This window comes from Stegostoma tigrinum, unplaced genomic scaffold (genome assembly GCF_030684315.1).
Source record: "Stegostoma tigrinum isolate sSteTig4 unplaced genomic scaffold, sSteTig4.hap1 scaffold_68, whole genome shotgun sequence".
In the NCBI taxonomy this organism is placed as follows: Eukaryota; Metazoa; Chordata; class Chondrichthyes; order Orectolobiformes; family Stegostomatidae; genus Stegostoma; species Stegostoma tigrinum.
Window position 1 is genome coordinate 1813013 of NW_026728622.1, and position 20462 is coordinate 1833474.

The 20462-nt window shown below is 42.3% G+C and overlaps 1 protein-coding gene across 1 annotated transcript in view; it reads right to left on the reverse strand.

Annotated features, from left to right (window-relative positions):
• Positions 1–5750, reverse strand: part of LOC132209151 (utrophin-like) — a 66107-nt gene extending 60357 nt beyond the window's left edge. The window contains exon 1 of the mRNA XM_059644306.1: positions 5049–5750. Within this exon, the coding sequence (XP_059500289.1) occupies positions 5049–5088 (40 nt within the window). The 5' untranslated portion in view covers positions 5089–5750. The remainder of the gene's footprint in view (positions 1–5048) is intronic.
• Between the last annotated feature and the right edge of the window lie 14712 nt (positions 5751–20462).

The window sequence follows — 20462 nt, forward strand, 5'->3', positions numbered from 1 at the left end:
TCCCTAGTTTCCCTTGAGAAGGGGGTGGTGAGCTATCTTCTTAAACCATTGCATTCCTCCTGCTATGGGTTGACCCACAATGCTATTTGGGAGGGAATCCCAGGTTTTTGGCCCAGCAACAGTGAAGGAACAGCCCTTTCATTAAGTTATCATCTCTTGCGTTTTCAGCATATAGAATACTGCCAAAAACAGACACAATTTGCCACAGCTTTCCACTTTGCACTCATCAGGACAAATGCAAGAATGCTAAGTTTCAAAGGATCATAATTTATAGCACAGAAGAAAAGGGCTGATCGATTGACAAGTTGACTCTAACTAGTCCAAGTGTTATTGGGTAATTTTAAAAAAGTGCAGAAATTGGACAAATCACTTGGTTCAGGAGAAAGCACCTGTGAATGTAACTAGGTCGCATCTAGCTCGAACGAATAAGATACATTACAAGATTAACCAATTAAATTGTTTTTTAGTGCAGCTACTGACACACACTTCGGATTCTTTGGTAAGCAATGCCCCAATCACAGAATCACATCTAATGCCATGTGAAACAAAATGTCTGCTAACAAGTAGCTGATCAAATTAAACATGTTCTTTCAGCCATTCACAATCGGCTTGTGCTCACGCTCAATCAGCCTACGCTTGCAAGACCCAAAGGCGGCCAGAGTCAGGACAGCAATCCGAACATTGATAGCCATGTAAAACTCTATGCCGTCAGGTTACGCTCAGAGAAGAAAATAAAACAGAATGTGTGGAAAAGTGGTCACACAAGAATGGAAGCAAGAAAATCCCTACAACACTCTGAAAGGCACAGGCAGGAACCACCATGGGTGGCACTATAAAATCAAGTCAACACAAAGAGGAGACATGAGAGTCATTTGGCAGAAAATATAAAAAAACAACAAGCTTTCTCCAAATATCTATCAAGAAGGGCAAACAAGACACCACCACAATTAGGAGTAAGGTGAAAAAGTGGCAGCATTATTACTTTCAGACTTTTGCATACATGCAACAAACCAAAAGAATTTGAAATAACAAGGCAGAGGTTTTGGCGAAATGGCATCAGACCCACTTCTAGATATTGGTAGTCCTCACACTGACCGGATGAAAAGACAATATAGACATTTTCTAATCAACCTGTTACACACCTCTGGAGCAGGTGAAACTTAAACTTGTTGGTCGAAAGACAGGGACACTATCACTGCACCACAAGGGTCCTGTGAAGACACAATGTAACAAACACACACAAGTAATACCTAGGTGCTACATAATTTGTCGCAAAATGTTAAGAAACAATTAGAAAGATCAGGGAACACTGGCCTCTATTACAAGGGGAACTGAAAAAAGGTGGGAATTCTAGCTGCCCCAATATACAGCAGGGTATAGTTTTGACCTCCTTCCTTCAGGATATGTTTATATTGGAAGCAGTTCAAAAGAACATTCTTTATGTTGATTCTTAGGGTGAGGACTTGACTACGTGGAAAGCCTGAGCAAGTTAGGCCTTAACTCATTGGCAATTAGAAGAATAAGAACTGGTCTTTTTGAAACCCAAGATTCTGAGAGGTCTTAACGGGGTAGATGCCGAAAGGATTCCAGGACTAGGCATACTGTTTAAAATTAAGGGGTCTCCTATGTAAAATAGGATGAAAAGAAAATGTTCTCAGTCATCAGTTTGGAATTCTCTGGCCCAGCTCGCAGTGGAGGCCAGGTTCCTGACTAATTCCAGGTTGCCTAACAGATTTTAGAGTTCTGGAGTTGAGGGCTACGGAAGGCAGGCAGGAAAGTGGAGTTAAGGCCCAATCAGATCAGCCATAACACTGAAAAATTCAGCAGGGTCAAGGGATAAATGGCTTACTCCTATTTCTAAGATCGATTTGGGCTTTGACTGAAGTGCCATTAAAAATCACCGATTCAATATTTGCAGTGGTGACGAGAGAAAATGTTTAAGTAAAAATGTGACTTTATATTTAAGATATTGAAGTTGCACATGGATTTGCAAGGCTATATCAAGGTTCTTAAATCTTGAGAGGAAGCAATTCACTTTGTCACTTTGGTTCCCTGCAAGCATTATCCACAATTCGCCCCACTCTATTTTCCCTTCTCTACAACTCTACACTTTTTTCAGCTTTGTGTAAATAAATTCCTTAATGGAACTTGCTACAGACTGTGCTTCTAATAGTCTAACCCTGCCACCTACAGAGACTTTCGAGTCGGTGTATGAGAACTGTTGAGTATGTGTGTCTTTATTTCTGTGCAGCCATTTAAATTATAACATTTATTCTACCTTGTTTCTGTGTCAGTTCTCACGACACATGCTGAATTTCGTCTGCCACACTAGATTTTGCATCTGGTATAAAGTATTTCGTTCCTCATTCCATCTTACAGGAAAGATGTGAATTAATGGATGGATCCCAAAGCAAGAAATCAAGGTTGATTCTTACAATGAGTTTCAGAGACAGTAGGAACTGCAGATGCTGGAGAATCTGAGATGACAAGGTGTACAGCTGGATGAACACAGCAGGACAAGCAGCATCAGAGGAGCAGAAAAGCTCATGTTTCAGGCCGAAACCCATCAGAAGAATGGTCTAGGCCCAAAACATCAGCCCTCCTGCTCCTCTGATGCTGCTTGGTCTGCTGTGTTCATCACCTCTGCACCTTGTTATCTCTCTTTTTTCTAAGAAGTGCTGATTTGTCGGAGCAATTTCTGGTTGTGAGGCTTTAATGTCTCTGAAAAAGATTCATGAGGGACCCTTAATGGAAAATAAATATCAGAGATTTATTGGGTTGGGCAAATTCCCTCAAGAATAATGCCAACTGCATGGACACGATTCCCATTCCAACTGAGGTAGATCTGGAATCTGCCTCCTCAGTCTGTCCCTAAAAGTGAAAGGGAATAGCAAACCACTGCTGGTTAAAAATAAGATTGTCAAGAAAATTGCTCAGGATCAAGCATCTGCAGATAATGAGCTTAAAACTTGCCTTAAAGCAATCCACACATCAATGACTGGAAGAACGAAATGAAAGAAAACAGATAGAGGAGGCTCTTGGTTCCAGAATCAAACAGAAACTGATGAAAGGCTTGGAAGGAATGGCTAGCTAAAGCAACGGTCTGCTACTATCAAAAACACTGCACTTTTAAGAAGCTACTAAGCCAGAATTAGGTTATTTTTAAACACACAATTAGTCTTCAACCCTTATTTCCCAAATATTGAGTGGGCAGTGCCGTGGATAAGTGGTTAGTTGTGCTGCCTCACAGCGCCAGGGACCTGGGTTCGATTCCCCACTTCGGCAGCCGTCTGTGTGGAGTTTGCACGTTCTCCCCATGTCTGCGTGGGTTTCCTCTGAGTGCTGCGGTTTCGTCCCACAGTCCTAAGGCATGCAGGTAAGGTGGATTAGCTGTGGGATGTGCAGGATGACAGGCATAATGTAGGGGGATAAATCTGGATAGGCTGCTCTTTGGAGGTTCGGCGTGGACTCGATGGAGCAAATGGTCTGCTTCCACACTAAGGATTCTATGACTGCTGCATGAACTGAGCTCTACCTTGAACGTAATATTCAGTCATACATTTGATCTACTGCTTTGCTCTGTGCCATGGTTCGCACACTGTGAAAACTGTATGAAATGCAATGCAAATGCAACACAAATGCTTTTCACAGTGTGTTAAACTCCAGAGACATTAAATTCAAATAAACAAAATCTCTCTCTCGCTCAACAGGCATCTACATGAAGGAAACAACCCCTGCACAAGAACTCAGGCTTTAATCAGCTAATAACCATGATATGTAACACCTTACTCCTCCCCCATGTTTATGCATCAATTTGTTAATTCCATAAAAACAACATGCTTGGTTCTTGCAGACAGATACAACCCCACTTCACAGTCATTCTGCCTTTGGGTACAAATTTCACTCAAAAATTAATTCAGCATCTTTTTCGTTTATCCTGAAACTGCAATAAAAGCCAAAAACATCCTCTTTGACAATTCCCCTTTTTAACATGATAACAAGACCTTATTCTACTAATTCCAAAATTGTTGCCATAGAGAGGCCAAGGGCAGGAGGTCAGGAAATGAAATGTCAGTTCAATCAATCCAGGTACCTGACAGCAAATGGATGCTCGTATAAGCATCATCCACTCTCTGGTCCAACTTTACAATGCTGTGAATAAGGCACTCTTGTTAATCCATACTATATGGATTTCTTTCACTAAATTAGCAGTGGAAATTAGGCCACAGTAAAAGGTCAGCAAAACTAATTACAAACTCTCAGGCATATGAATAATTCATGCAGTCGATGGTCAAATGCTACTAAGTTCCAGAAAATTGAGAAAACTCCCATAAATTGTGGCCCCAATTGTTTGGCTGGAAACCATGGCCAGAACAGGTTTCTTGCATTTCTCCACAGTAAATACTACTTCAAAACAATTAGAACAATGATAAACACATGTATTCGATCAATGTATTTAAAACTGGTGAATAACTATCCTCCTCAATTAAAAGCTGGATAGGTTTATGGGGTTTAAAGCAGAGTCTATTTAAGAATGACCACTGTATTTACTTTCAGCTGTTCGAATATATAAGAGAATCATTACATGTTTAATTTCTCAATTTAAACAAAGACATGGCACTCCACAGCAGGATATGCTCTCTGTAAATTGTGACAGGCATCTCTGGTAATTAACTAAAACACAAATCAACTATTCCACTGACTTTTCCCAACATTTGAACACACTTTGTAGTTCTCTATAAACTTAACATAAATGTACTTTGACTTTTACTGCTGTTGTATGTTCATAAAATTCCATTATGCGTGGCACTAACACAGTTTTCAACCTGCTTAGAAACGGATCAACAACACATTGAAGTATGTAAGAGAATGTGTGCTGTGGTATTAACCACTGCATCAACAGAAATTAAACGCAAAGTGAATAACATGGAATGAAGAACTAAATATTAGGCCATTAGATAAAATCATGTTTTTCTTACTATACCTGTTCAATTTTTCTTAGCAACTCCTGCAAGCTGAAGTTCAGGCCATTCATCATTATGTCTCACCTTGACACAGCCGACATCTTTCTGCAATAGGTTGTCCCATTACTGCTGTTGTGCTGCAGTTTTACATCTTCAAGAAGATTACCTCCTGTTTTAACCTGTCCTCATGTTTCTCTTACACACTAAATCCATCAGATTGTGGTTTACATATTAGCAGTTTCACACATCCATCAATTCAAAAGAACTCGTCCAAAGATACCCAGATCCAGGGTGCTCAGTAGTCTTTTGCGGCTTTCAGCCATCTTCCATTGTGCTTTCTTCGTCCCAGGCAGTTCTCACCCTAAAGTTCAGTCAAAGACTTTGCTAGTTCTCGCTTCTTCCAACAGCCCAGCTGTTTTTCCTTTAACGTACCCAATTTTGGGGTCCGTCTGAATCAAACAGTTGGTCTAAACCGCTGGCAATTTGGAAGTCAAAAATAACTGACCGATCGTCACATAAGAAATTTTTAAAAAGGACTTTCTGCGCAAAGGTAAGAAAACCAATCCTCGAAGGGAGTCTATTGTAAACATATAACCAAACAGTGACATCAAATGGGACTTCAGTCCCCAGGGCAAGGAAGACCACAGCAAAATACCAGACCACTCCCAATGATCTGTAAATTAATGTGTTCATGTAAAAGTCCCTCAGATTTATTACCATCTTTGCTACAGGCTGAGAGTTCAGAGATCTGTGCCCATCAGTTCCACTGTGCTTCTCTACCTCATACTACAGATCACTGCACTGCCGAGTTTAATACGAGGCCCTCAAGCTCTTATTCAACTGCTGCACTGAATGCCTGCCGTAATCTTCTATTCCTAGCTGCTGTTTATTATGTTAATCAGCATCCTGCAGCCTCCTTGTTCTCTGAAGCCAGGTACACTCCTGTTTCCTGAGGCCTCATTTTTGGCAAGACTTCAGTCCTGGAGATATGAGCAAAGAGCCAGAACCTGATTTAATAAACAGTAAACATACACCCAAAAAGCATATTGCAACATACCCCTGCTGCTGGCTTTCAGTGTAAAACTCTCTATACTGAAACAAAAAGCAGATCTAAGTTTTCAGGTACTCAGAGATTTGTTACATGTTTTACTCAACGTAACATTGACATTTATTGCAGTACTGAGCTGAAAAGCTTTTTTGTTATTTCTGACTAGCCTTCTCGGTTATCGACATTCTACTCAGCTTCTTTTGTTAAGAGATATAAAAGGTAAAGTCACCATAGACTCAAAGGAGCATGGGGCAAGAGATTACTGGTGGTGAGCTTAACCTGAAGGTCACCATGCCTCTGAGCTACGGGTGACGTTGAAACATTGGGAAATTCATGGTAACCTCAGCCAGTGTCGGAAGTGAACCCACGTTTTTGGCATCGCTCATAAACCAGCTGCCCAAACAACTGAATCAAATCCCTGTACCTTTATCTATACTGGTACATTTAGTGGCACTCGGGGCTTGAGGCTGCATTTGCATAGATTGCAGTTAAGGATACATTTCAAGCTACAGAGGTAAGATTCAGTCAAAATTAGAGAATCCCACGTTGTGCAACGGATCTCAGATAGCTAAGAGAACTGAGTGAGCTTTAACCTGCTGTAGCAGTAAAGGTCAAGTTAAGACCAACAAAAGAGGATTTTGTTTCTTTCGAAGCTCCAAATTTACTGAAGTTGTTAGAGTAGGAGCCCTTTAAGTATTAAAGTTACCTGTAGATATAAATTCATATGTAGCTGAGAAAGAGGTGACACGGTGGCTCAGTGGTTAGCACTGCTGCCTCACAGTGCCAGGAACCTGGGTTCAATTCCACCCTCAGGCAACTGTCTGTGTAGAGTCTGCTTGTTCCGCCAGGTGCTTTGGTTTCTTTCCACTACCCAAAGATGTCCAGGACTGGCCATGCTAAATTACCTCATAGTGTCCAGGCTAGTTGAGTTAGCCATGGGAAATGCAGGGTTTCCTGGATCGGGTGGATCGAGGTGGAATTGTCTTCAGAGGGTCAGTGTAAACTCAATGGAATGAATAGCCTGCTTCCACACTGTAGGGATTCTATTCTATTCAAATGACAGTGAACTAAAATGTTTAATCATTCTTGTAACTGTACAGTCAATAAAATGCACTAGAGGCAACTACACCTGGGCTGTGTGGAGAGAGACAATGGGAACTGCGGATGCTGGAGAATCTGAGATAACAAAGTGTGGAGCTGGATGAACACAGCAGGCCAAACAGCAACCTCCGAACTTGTCTGATGAATGGTCTCGGCCCGAAACGTCAGCTTTTGTGCTCCTAAGATGCTGATTGGCCTGTTGTGTTCATCTAGCTCCACACTTTGTCAACTCTACACATAGACTGTGTAGTTTATTTTGCAATTAGTGGGGCTTCACTCCCCTACGCTTACAGTTCCTGTTTTGACAAAAATATTCCTGTAAGAATCAGTGTTAAAAATTTTAAAATTAATTGGAATTTGTCATTCGTTCCCTTCGCAGGATTTATAATTGGCGTCTCCCTGACATTTTAGATTTGGCAAAGCTGTTATTATTTAACAACCAACAAATACAAAACATTTGATTAATCCTGGAAAAATAACACAAATGAAGCAATGCTCCACTGCTTGGGCCTACATTACAAAGGCTTACAATACAACTGGCACGGAATGTCCCTCTGGGAACAGCACATTTGCACAACTCCGACAGTGTTTTTGGGCCTGACTGGAAGCCCACACAACACGCACAAACAAAAATATAATCTAAGGTGATAGGAGAAATTAATGTATGTATGCAACGTCTTTGAAAAGCAATCATTTCTAGCGGATGCAAGCCCATAAGGAATCTCGTTTCGCAGATTATATTCATTTGCACTGCAGTTCACGCCAGTCAGAATCAGTTTTCGTTTCATGACAGATAACTAAAATGTCCATTACAATGAACTTTGTTTGATCAGAAGATTTTAAGTAAGGACTATGTCTTGTGTGAGCTGGCGGCATTAGGGGATGGAGAAGGTACGCTCACTGCTGGCATCTTGACACCATTGAATGAGCAAGCGTGGACGCAAAGGTTGTAACAGGTAACAATTGTACAGGCAATATCTTGTGAGCTCCTTCCGAGCAGGCCTGGAATACTCTAAAGCTGTGCTAGACCCTCACTGACTCCACCTTACGTACGCTGCCTTTTTCTTTTCGACAAGAAGCACCTCTGCACCCGTCATCCAAGGCTCCTTAATCTTACCCCTTCTTACCTGTCTCAGAGGAACAAATTCATACATCACTCGCAACAACTGCTCCTTGAACAGCTCCACATGTCTGCTGTGCCCTTTCTGTGGAACAATTGCTCCCAATCTGTAGTTCCCAACTCCTGTCTGATAGCATCATAGTTTCCTTTTCCCCAGTTAAATATCTTCCCCTGGTAACTGCTCCTTTCCCTTTCCATGGCTCTGGTAAATGTGAGGCTGTTGTAGTCACTGTCGCCAAAGTGCTCTCCCACCACGATATCTGACACCTGTCCTGGCTCATTGCCGAGCACCAAATCCAAAATGGCCTCCCTCCTCGGCCTGTCCACATACTGAGTAAGGAAACCCTCCTGAACACACCTGACAAAAACGGCACCATCCAAACCATCTGCACTAAGGAGGTTTCAATCTATATTGGAAAAGTTGAAGTCACCCTGAACAACAACCCTGCTACGTTTGCACTTTTCAACTATCTGCCGGCCAATGAGTTCTTTGATCTCCCAACTGCTATTTGGGGGCCGTAGAAAACCCCCAGTGAGGTGACTGCTGCCTTGCTGTTCCGAACTTCCACCCACACTGACTCAGTCGACAAACCTTCCTTGGCAACCTCAGCCCATACCACCGCAGGAGACGAGTCCTCAAAGGTTCTTTCAGCCGCCGTTATAGTGTCCTTGACCAACAAAGCCACACCTCCCCATCTTTTACCACCTTCCCAGACCTTAATCAAAGATCTAAACCCTGGAACCTGCAACATCCATTCCTGACTCTGCTCTATCCATGTCTCCGAAATGGCCACAACATCGAAGTCCCAGGTACCTATCCAAGCTGCAACCTCACCTAACTTATTCCGGATACTCCCGGCATTAAAGTCGTCACACTTCAATCCAGCTTGCTGTCTGCCAGCACACTCCTGTGACAGTGAGGTCCTGACCATGTCCTCCCTACGCTCATCCTCCTGTGTACTAGGACTACACCTCAGTTTCCCATCCCCCTTCTGAGCTCGTTTAAATCCACCCGAATGGCACTAGCCAATTTCCCACCCAGGATATTCGTGCCCCTCTGGTTCAAGTGGAGACCGTCCTGTTTGTACAGGTCCCACCTTCCCCAGAATGAGCCCCAATTGTCCATGTACCTGAAGCCCTCCCACCTGCACCATCCCTGCAGCCACGTCTTCAGCTGAAATCTCTCCCTGTTCTTTGCCTCGCTATCACGTGGTACGGGTGACAAACAGAGATGACCACGCTCTTTGTTCCAGCTCTCAGCTTCCACCCTAGCTCCCTCAAATCCTGCCTGGCATCCCTATCCCTCTTTCTACCTACGTCGCTGGTGCCTACGTGGACCACGACTTGGGGCTGGTCACCCTCTCCCCTCAGGACCCTAAACACACTATCCGAGACATCACGGACCCTGGCTCCTGGTCGGCAACACACCAATCGTCAGTCTCTTTCGTTCCCGGCAAATCTTCTGTCAGTCCCTCTAACTATTGAGTCCCCAATGACTATCACTCTCTTCCTATCCCCGCTTCCCTTCTGTGCAAGAGGGACAGACTCTGTGCCAGAGACCTGCACCCTACTGCATGCCCCTGGTAAGTCGTCCCCCGGAACAGTATCCAAAACCGTATACTTGTTTTTCAGGGGAGCGACCGAAGGGGATTTCAGGGGAACGACCACAGGGGAAGGTTGGTCGAGCTACACCGGGTAAACGTACATTTTTGGCTGAAGAAACATGTGTTTCAATGTGAGCTAATGGAAGAAGCCATGGAGTCAAAGCTAAACATTTCGACAGTGAGACAACCATTCTTAAAAGCAGCAGACAGCATGAAAAAGAAATCAGCGGCTTTAATATCCGGTTAAAATTTGTGGAATATCAGATGGAATTTTCTTATTGACTCCATTGTGCAATCATATCGATCTAAAAATGTTAACTGCATTAATTAATACTAACCAGAAACGGACTTTGTAGTAAATGGTTTGACTATTTTCTGTATCTGGAACATCCCTTTTCCTTCTCCAACGAAGATCGTACCAACCTATGGTACCAAACTCTGAGTCAAACGGACGGGACTCGTAATCTTTAAGTTCCTCATCAAAACAGTCTAATTGTATGGTTCTGTGCAATAAAAGAGAAAGAATAAACATGTTTCCCACAATTTTGCTGATGTTTACGAACAGAATGCACAAATTCAACAAGTTTGAGCTGGCATGTCTGCTTCCTCCAGCCTGTTTAAACTGTTCCATTCAATGTGAAATTTGTCATAAGTTTTAGCACACAGGTCTACTTGATCTGTGCCACCACCTTCTATTAGTCATACATGCTTTTCCCACCTTCCTGTAATACATTCCTTGAAGTGTTCAATGAGATTTTGATTTTAAATCTTATCGTCATATTCTTTTGATTCTCAAGCATCAATGAATCTGATGTCGCCGCCATTCCATGCAGTGCATAGCACGTCAAACAGGAGTCTTACTCTTGCCATGAGCACTGAGGGAGTACGGGATCATAACTGTCTCATAGTTCAGAACGAAATTCTACATCTAGGGCTATGTAGAGTCATGCAGTTAATTTTATTTGACATGCTATTTCTTTTCTTAACAAATATGCTGGATTTAAAGTGATCTTCACCCTCATTTAAAATGAATCCAATATCCAACCATGTGTAAAACAAGCATATCCAAATTTTAATTGGAGTTTAGTGTTTCACAAATATATTACTTTCTTAAAAATTATATTTGAGTCAACATTATCATTTCATTCCCTGACAGCGGGTGAACTTACTTTTAAACTCCAATTTTCCTTCGGTATTAACGGAGAGGTGAGCCTTTTTGCAAGCACCGAAAGGCTGCACCAGTTTATGCTAAAACTTACGGAACTGTAAGTTTCACAAATATGTTCCTCTTAAACACTAATTCCTATTGAAGCAGTATGAAGCTAAATTCATTCAACTGGACAGCAAAAATGGTCAAGATTTTAAAAGCAAGCAACTATTTTGAAGTCACTCTTTGAACTAAATTCCGTCTTGGTGTGTGAGAGTCCATGGGTTCCTCACTCTCAAAGAACCATTCAAACTGTCATGCAATTACTGAAACACACAGACAAAAAACATGAATGTTAACAGTCACTAAGATTTTGAGAGTGATTTGGAATTCGTACTCAAGACCCCCTGGGGAAAATCTGTTCCAATCTGGATAGTATTCACTTATCACCATCCCACCTACCTTCCCCAGCACCTCCTCCCCCTCCACACTGTTTGTTTCTGAGCTCCCTTCCACCCTCCATTTCTGAGGAAGGGTCCTGACCCAAAACCTCACCTTTCTTGAGCCTCTGATGCTGCCTGCCCGGCTGTGTTCCTCCAGCTCCACAATGTGTTATCTCAGACACCAACATTGGCAGTTCTTACTATCTGGATAACTCATTCTCACCTTGTCACAAGTGATTTATACTCATTTTCTTTGCAGATTACGCATGTACATGTATATACATAGATATACATTTACACTTTTGTGTCTGAACCACTAACCTAGAGGATATTTTAAAATAGTCTCTTCATATCTGCATGAAAGAGAAATCATCAAGGTCATAACTTTCATTTTAGGAATAACTCGAACATTCAAAGTACTCACAGTCAGTGTCCCATTTCCTTGACCAGTCAACTTGATGTGAATCTTTCTTCCAAGTGGAAACTATAACAACAATTATATTTGAGAATCAAACTCTTCATTGCATCACCAATATTTCCTTGTCTGTTTGAAGCATAAGATAATGAAATAATCAGGGACAGATTGGCCAACAGTGTAATTTAATGTGTGTTATGGCAACTCAAAATCACAACCATTGAAGTGATCTTTAAAAAGCTGTTGTCACACAACACACCACTTTTTGAGATGCAGTGATGAACATACTTCCTGAGACGCAAATAATATATGCCGAATTAATTCCAAAGAATACATTTACAATTAAAAAGAAGCTAAAAATCTCTTTACATTGTGATGCTTGTCAGATTGTTATTCGTCAATGGAAATCGTTCAGAACAGTTATTTATTCCCAGATGAAAAGGAGGTGTATACATTTCATTTTCACATCTTATCCAAGAGAGAAAAAAAAACACCTTCATGAATGCATTGTCAAACAAGAAGACTCAGAAAAAAAGTCATTTGGCCCATTGAATTTCCTCCATCATTCACTGAGATCATGGTTGATCTCATTACATTTATCACGACACAACATTTCCACAAAACCCTCCTTACAGCTAATACATTCCGATCCAAGTAACATCCTGGTAAATCTCTGTTTCTGTGCCATGCCTTGTCTTTCTAAATATTTTTTCAGTCATCTACAAATTTAGCCACAGCACATGCACCTCTTTCCTCCAAGTCATTAATAAACAAGCACAAGAGCTGTGGTTCCTTCAGCGCGACCTCATTTCTTACTGACAAGCCAATCCTGGCATCTCTGTCCATTTGTATCGGAGATAATGGGAACTGCAGATGCTTCAGAATCCAAGATGACAAAGTGTGGAGCTGGATGAACACAGCAGGACGAACACACAGAAGTAGAAGGGTCTCGGCACGAAACGTCAGCTTTTACGCTCCTGAGATGCTTCTTGGCCTGTTGTGCTCATCTAGCTCCACACTTTGTTATCTCTGTCCATTTGCCTGTTCTTTCTATTGGACATGAATCATTGGATATTTCATTCCCAAAACTTATCCCCTAACAACCACCTCTCAGTGATACCCAGAGTGATGTATCTGTCAATTTCAATCTGCTCCACAAACTCATTCACTTTGTTTCATACACTCCCTGCAATTCAATACAAGATCTTCAGTCTGGCATTTACAGCCACCCTTCTTATCTGCTGCAGCTGAAGTGAGATTCCTGACCATTTCGATACTTTTTGTCCTATTACTTGCTCTGGAAACTTTGCTGAGCACTTACCAGCTTCTAACTCTTTCCACAATTTTCCATGCAACTGAGCTCACCCACTCCACACTTTTTATTTTAACGCCCTACCCCAAGACCGAGCTCTGTATTTTGCCAGGATACTTGTCCCAAAATGATTCTCGTCGAGCCTATAACACCAGAACGACTCCCTCCTTCCCCATACCGATGCCAATGTCCCATCAATTCAAACACATTTCTGCCATGCCACCATCTGAACAATGCATTTGCATCTATAATTATGCTCACACCGTGCCAAATTGCTCAGATAATAATCCAGAGATTATTACCATTCTGGTTCTGCTTTCTCATTCAGCACCTCAGTGCTCATAATCCCTCAGCAGAACCTCTTTCCTCTTTCTTCCATCTCAATGGTACCTGTGTGGACCACGATAGCTGGATTTCTACTCCTCCCACTTCAAGTTCCTTTGTAGCCGAGATGGAATATCCTGAACCTGGGCACCAGGCAGGCAACACTACTTTCGAGACTCTCGATCCTAGTCACAACGAACAGTGTTCATTCCCCAAACTATACTACCTCTGATTATAACTACATTTCACTTTTTATCCCCTCTTGAACGTCCCCTGTACCACAGTGCTACAGTCAGTTTACTCATCTTCCCTATACCCTGCACTCTCATCCACACAGGAAGAAAGAATCTCAAACCTGTTAGATAAGATCAAAGGCCAAGGTTCCTTCTGCACTACATCCTGGATCCTTCCACCTGCCCTGTTCTTTGTCACAGTCTCACGTCTCTGGCCACTGACCGAGTTTCTTCGAGTTAATCTAAGGTGTGTGACTGCTTCCTGAAGCAGGGCATTCTCTGGTAACTCTGCCCCACATGATTTGTTGATTGGTCGAAACTGAGATTCCAGTTCATCAACCCTGAGCTGGAGTATGGGGTCTGACCACTCCCCCATCATGGAGGGATAAATCATCATCTGGCCTGGCATCTCCATTTCAATTACTTCGATCTTAATTTGATTTGAAAACATTCTGGTCTTTTAGTTTGTAGCCTGTAAATATTTCTCTGATTTACTTTCAATCTGAAAGCTACCGATAATAGATTCTTAAACCAGTAGCGATCACCAACCAATGAACCTGGTTCACCCTCTCGGTCCCTGATTCTGGCTTCAATTCACCCTGTCTCAACAAAAACTGCTTACGAACTATCAGGCAAAAAAAAGCAAGCAAATGGCACCTCTTACCCTCTGCACTGACTTGCCACATTGCCACCAACTTCCCCAAAATATATATTCATTTGGTGCATTTCACTCGAGATGTGATCTCTCCTTCCAGGACGTGCAAAGCATACTGAACCATCGCAATATACTACCTTCAAAACCTCAGCTCTTAGCTTATTACTTTTGAGTACATTCTCAAATGCTTTCTCCAAGTCCAAACACAACACATGTACTGGTTTTCCTCTATTAATTCTCCTTCCAAAACTTCCTCCAAAAACCCAAACAAATTAGCCAGACATAATTTCTCTTTCACCAGGCTATGGTGATTCTGTTTGATTAGATTCTGATTTTCCAAATGTCCTGCTATTATTTTCTTCATAGTTGATCACCGCATATTTCCAACAATAGATGTTAGGCTGTTTCGATTGTAGTTATCTTCTTTTTGCCTCTCTCCTTTTTAAATAGGAATGTCACATCAGCATTTTTCCAGCCCTCAGATGCTTCTCTCGAATCTAAACCTTTTTGGGAAATTACAATCAATGCATACACCGACTCTGAAGCTCATTGTTTAGAATCTTAGAAAGTCAAACATCACGGCAAAGAGTCTAATCTGCTTTCACTCCATTAGATTGTCTACTGCTACTTCTCTCATGGTAGTGATGGTGTGGTAGTGATGTGTTTAATTCCTCCCTGTATTCTTTACTAATAAGGGGATCCTTGAAGTATCTTCCACTGTAAATACTACCCTTTTCTCATTGTCGTTGTTCCTTGATTTAAAAATTAACCTGGCCATCTCAGCCGTGCATATAATTAATGGCATTACCTCTAAAACCTTCTCTGCCAAAGTGTTCAATAGATTGCTACAACCTGAAAGAAGTAATTCTTCCCCTAAATTAACAGGCAACCAATTTGAAAATGTGGCCTCTGGTCGCAAAATCTTTCACAATGGGAGTAATCTCTACGGATATACACTATCAAGCCTCTTAAGAATCTTAAATGTTGAAAAAATAAGATTTTTTTCAATCTTATAAACTCCAATGAATGTCGTCTCAGCCCGCCCAACATTCCTAAGCATGGCGATTCCCTCCGCCATTTCCGAAATCAACCCAGTCAACATGAGGTGTACGGCCTTCGCAGCATTCACTCTGTGGCCGTAGACGACTTATAAGTTACCATCCTGCTGCTACTTCTCGACTTCTATTTGCGATGCAGTCCTCTGTCCATCCTAACATACTACCCTTGAACACGTGGGCTCTTTTCTTTTGAGACACCTTATGAGCTGTACCTTATCAAATGCTTTGTTGAAATCTCAATGGACTACATCATCAGTAATGTTTGTTTCCTTCTCAAAGCACTGTAGCAAGTTTGTCAAGTATTATTTCCCCTTTATGAAAGGATGTTAACTCTGTAGGATGTTATAGCACACTAAGTACCCTGTTATTTCATCTTTCATTGCCGGCATGAACATCTACCCAGGTTGACCTAAATTGGCAATACTTGCTTGCTATTTTGTCGAAGTATTTTTCTCATCATGGTGTTATGTTCACAATCTTTCAATCCTCTGAGAATTTTCCCCAATCTAAGGATTTTTGCGATATTATCATCAGTGCCTCCATTGTATCTGTAGCTGCATTGTTCAACATGAGAGGATACAACTCATCATACCCCTTGGATATTTTCTCTACTGATTGGAGTCATGTTTGGAATTCTGTGCAGTGACATTCACTTTTAACAGTTTGCTAAATACTACCAGGAACAGAAATTGTGATCCAGCTGCAACTAAACTAAAGCTTTCAGCACGGAAGAAAGTATTTGAATTCATTATGACCCGAATAACTCCTGAAAAGGGCAATACAATTTGCCTCAGTCCATAAAAGTTCTTTCTCCAACATCCTGAGATGCATTATCTGTATTTCTTCAAATTTACCACAGATTCTGTTTCAATCACCCTTTCAGCAATATGCATGACAACATTTCAGCATTCTTAGTCCCCCTGTAGCCTCCGTTGCACATGTGCATTGTTGGACGATTATTTGTTTGTGTGCCTGCTTTTTTGCTCAAATGGTTAAAGGTAAGTTGGTGTTCTTTTGTCATCAGAGCTATTGCCTCCTCATTCTCATCTTCCTTGTTTTATCCTGTGCTGGAATATTTAATTTGTTGACATATCTGAAATATGTGGTTGAATGGATTGGGTTTTGTAACATTGCATTCCCCATAGACCATCTACCGATATTGTTGCTTGTTCTAACAGTTATTAACTTGCAGAGTGGAAAATGCAGTTTGAAAGCAATGGAACATTATCGATGAAGAAGTTGATGCATTAATTGCTGCGATCTTCCAAACTACAAACTCACCTTCAATTCTTTCTCGGTCAGAGCATTATGCTGGCGCAAATGAATCGTGTTCTCAATGGGACTTCCAAAACCATGGAATTGAATTTGCATGTTGATTTCTTCTTCCCTCTTCAGAAATGCAATGTCGTATCGTGATGAAGCTTCCAAGGCAATGATTGTGTCCTTCAATGAAGGGAAAAGTGACTTTTAGATTCATGGAAATATTTCAGTACTTCCACATGCATGAAATGCAAACATTCTCCCTGCATGCTGACAAGTCCGCAAGACTAGGGCATGACCCAGTCTCATTTTACCGTATCTTTCTGATTTTACATGCCACGGGATAATCATTCAGGCGTAACAGAAATGTTGATCATGGAAATTTATCAGTGTTTTAATAAATAATGGCAAATTTTCAACATCCTGCAAGTGTATGAAGGCTCAATCTCGTGACACCTTGCCTGCTGCACAAAGACATTCTTACACTGCTTTGAACGTTGGGGCTCAAACAAAACACAATCATTACACAAATGCATCAACACACTACTTTCAATAGGATCTGGCGCAGGCTTGGAGGGCCGAAGGGCCTGTTCCTGTGCTGTAATTTTCTTTGTTCTTTGACCACATAAAAAGGAAAACAGAAGTGTATAACAGTCATCAAGGGAACAAGAGTCCTTGTAGACGCACTAACGTCAACCAGGCCAACATCCCCAGCACTGAGGCACTGACCATCCTCGATCAGCTACAATGGGCTGGACACTTCATCTGTATGACTGACACGAGGCTCTCCACATGTTCTCATCCCAGCTTCAAAACAGCAGGTGCGACCCAGATGTGCAGAGGAAGCACTCGGTGATAAACTCAAGTCCTCAATGGTGAAGTGCGACATTCCTGCAGACACCTGGGAATCGCCGGCCTAAGACGGTCCAAAGCCTGAAGAGCACCTGGGAAGGCATCAAACACTTCGAGGCTTGCCTTTGGAAGCAGCGGAAGCCATGCAGCCACACCAACACCTCCCTCACCCCTTCCCACGACTGCCTTCTGCCCCGAGTGCAACAGAGCCGACGGTAGCTGCATCGGTCGGTACAGCCGGCGATCAATTCAGCCTGAGAGTGGGAGAGTGTCATCCATATCTGCAAGAAACCACCATGATGATGATGTATAGTGTGCAGGGGCATCTCGTCATAGCAATTCAGAGAACAAATACAGGGCAAGAGAACACTGGTGACCAAGATTAGGATTAGGGAGAACCTCACAATCTTCTCCAAGTGTCTCAGAGGGAAAGAGAAAACCCAGGGAAAACCAGGTCTCATTAGGGATGAAGAGGCAAATGAATGGTTTGAACTGGAGGGCAATTGTCAGGTGTTAAACGAGAACTTCACATCAGCTTTTACATGTGAGAAGGAGCACACAATTCTTGGACAGAATTAACAGAGGCTGGGGAGATGTTAGGTGTTTCGGTGAATTTAAAATTGGACAAATCCCAGGTTTGGATGAGGTGTATGCCAAGATGCCCAGGGAGATGAGAGCAAAAATTCCACTCGCCCTCATACAGAGCTTTCAAAAGTAACAAAGGACTGGAGAACAGGTAACATAGTTCCACTTATCAAAATGCGTGACAAACATAAAGCAGAGTATTACAGACCGGTGAGTATCACATCAGTAGATAAGAAAATATTAGAGAAAATTCTGAACGGCAGACGTAATTTCCATTTCAAGAAGTGGGGTCTGATCAGCGATCGTCAGCATAGTTTTGTCAGAGGGAGGTCACGCCTCACAAACTTAGATGATTCTTTCAAAGAGCTGACAGAGTGTGCAGATGGGAGTTGATGTAGTAAAAATAGATTTCAGCAAAGACTTGGACAGGGTCCCAAATGGGAGCGTGGCAAAGAAGGTAAAGCTCGGGGGGTCCAGGAAAATACAGCAAGTTGAATCCAAAGTTACAGATTGGTCAAATGGGCAGGTCAGTGTGAGATGGAATGTTAACCCTGATCAATAAGGCAATTTGGACAAACTAACAAGGCAAGGAATCATTTAAAGGAATGCCAGGACACTAGGAAGATCAGAGGAATGGTGTGATCTTGGGGTGCTTGTCCACAGATTCCTGAACATGGAATGGCAGCTTAAAAGGACAGTTCAGAAAGCACATGGCTCAAGAGCTGTACAGGACTTTGGTTAGGCCCCAGCTGAAGTGCTCAGTGCAGTTCTGGTCTCTCCATTATAGAAAGGAGGTGTTTGCATTTGAGCATGTGTGGAGGACATTCATCAGGATGTTCTGAGGGGGTGAAGCATTTTAACTCTTGGGAGAGTCTGGATAAGTTTGCGTTAGCAATAACTGCTAATGCTGGAGTCTGAGATCACACAGTGTGGAGCTGGAGGAACACTGCAGGCCAGGCAGCATCACTGTTGCCGATCTCTGATTTAGGGTCTAGGCCTGAAACATCAGCTTTTGTGCTCCCGAGATGCTGCTTGGCCTGCTGTGTTCAGCCAGCTCCACACTTTGTTCTCTTGGATTCTCCAGCATCTGCAGTTCCCATTGTCTCTAGCATCACTGTTTTAACTGGATAAGGTTGGATTGTTTTCTTTCGAGTAGAGAAGGTTGAAGGAGGTCCTGAAAACATTGTTTGGATTAATATGGGTAGGGGCGAGGTAAAAAGAAGGTCCATAATGGGGTCGGTCGGGGGGCGGTGGTGGTAGAGGAAGAGATACATACATTTAAGCTAAAAGCTCAGAAGGAATTTCAGGAAGGAAAAGACACCCAGAAGGTGCTGGGGGTTTGGAATTCATTGTCTGGGACTTCAGTTGAGGTGGATAATCTTTTCACATTAAAGAAAAAGGGTTGGTACAACACTTAAAATGAAATAACATTCAAGGCAATAGGCCGATTGCGAGAACATGAGCTGAATGTCAACTTAGTGTGGCTTCAGTGGTTACAGACACAATGGAATGAAGTGCCTGTTCAATTCTGTAGAATTCTCTGATTCTATGATTCTGGAGCAGGGAACAGTGAGTGGACAGCACGGGACAGTTCACCTATCTTCTCCTTTATCCATCTTCTATCTGCCTCCCCACTTCTCCCTATTTTTTACAGAATCCCCTTCTCCTCCCCCATTTTTGAAGAAGGGTCTCGACCCGAAACGTCAGCTTTCTTGCTTCTCTGATGCTGCTCGGCCCGCTGTGTTCATCCAGTTCGACACTTTGCTCTCTCAGATTCTCCAGCATTGGCATGTTCCTACTATCTCTTGAGGAAACTTACTTGTTTTTGCACCCAAACTGTGGTGAGAATGTGGAACGCACCGACTGTGTGGGTGGTAGAGGCAGAAAGCATGATAACATTTAACAAGTCTGTGATTGGGCATTTGCGATGCCAAGGCATACAAGGCTCTGGGTCGAGTGCTGGGAAATGTGATGAGAATAGTTCGGGACTTGCATCTTGTGAGGGCACATACAATTTGCTGAAGGGTCTGTTCCATTGCCATGGCACTCTATTATGCTGTCCCTCAATGATCCTGTGACAAGCAAGTGAAGGTTTACAGAAACAGGTACTTTTCAAGGACAATGCCAAAAGGAAAAGTGATGCACAGTCAAAGTGCATGTAAGAATTTAACCAAGGATTAACACCATTGAAGAACTGGAATTTGTGCCAATGCACCAAACCTGCAGATGAAAATGCAGTGCCCAGTTTGATTGCAAACTGCAACAACCACCAGTTAGTAACATGATCAATGGAAATATCTGAATGCCTGCTGTTGTGATCTCAAGCATTTACCTGCGTCGA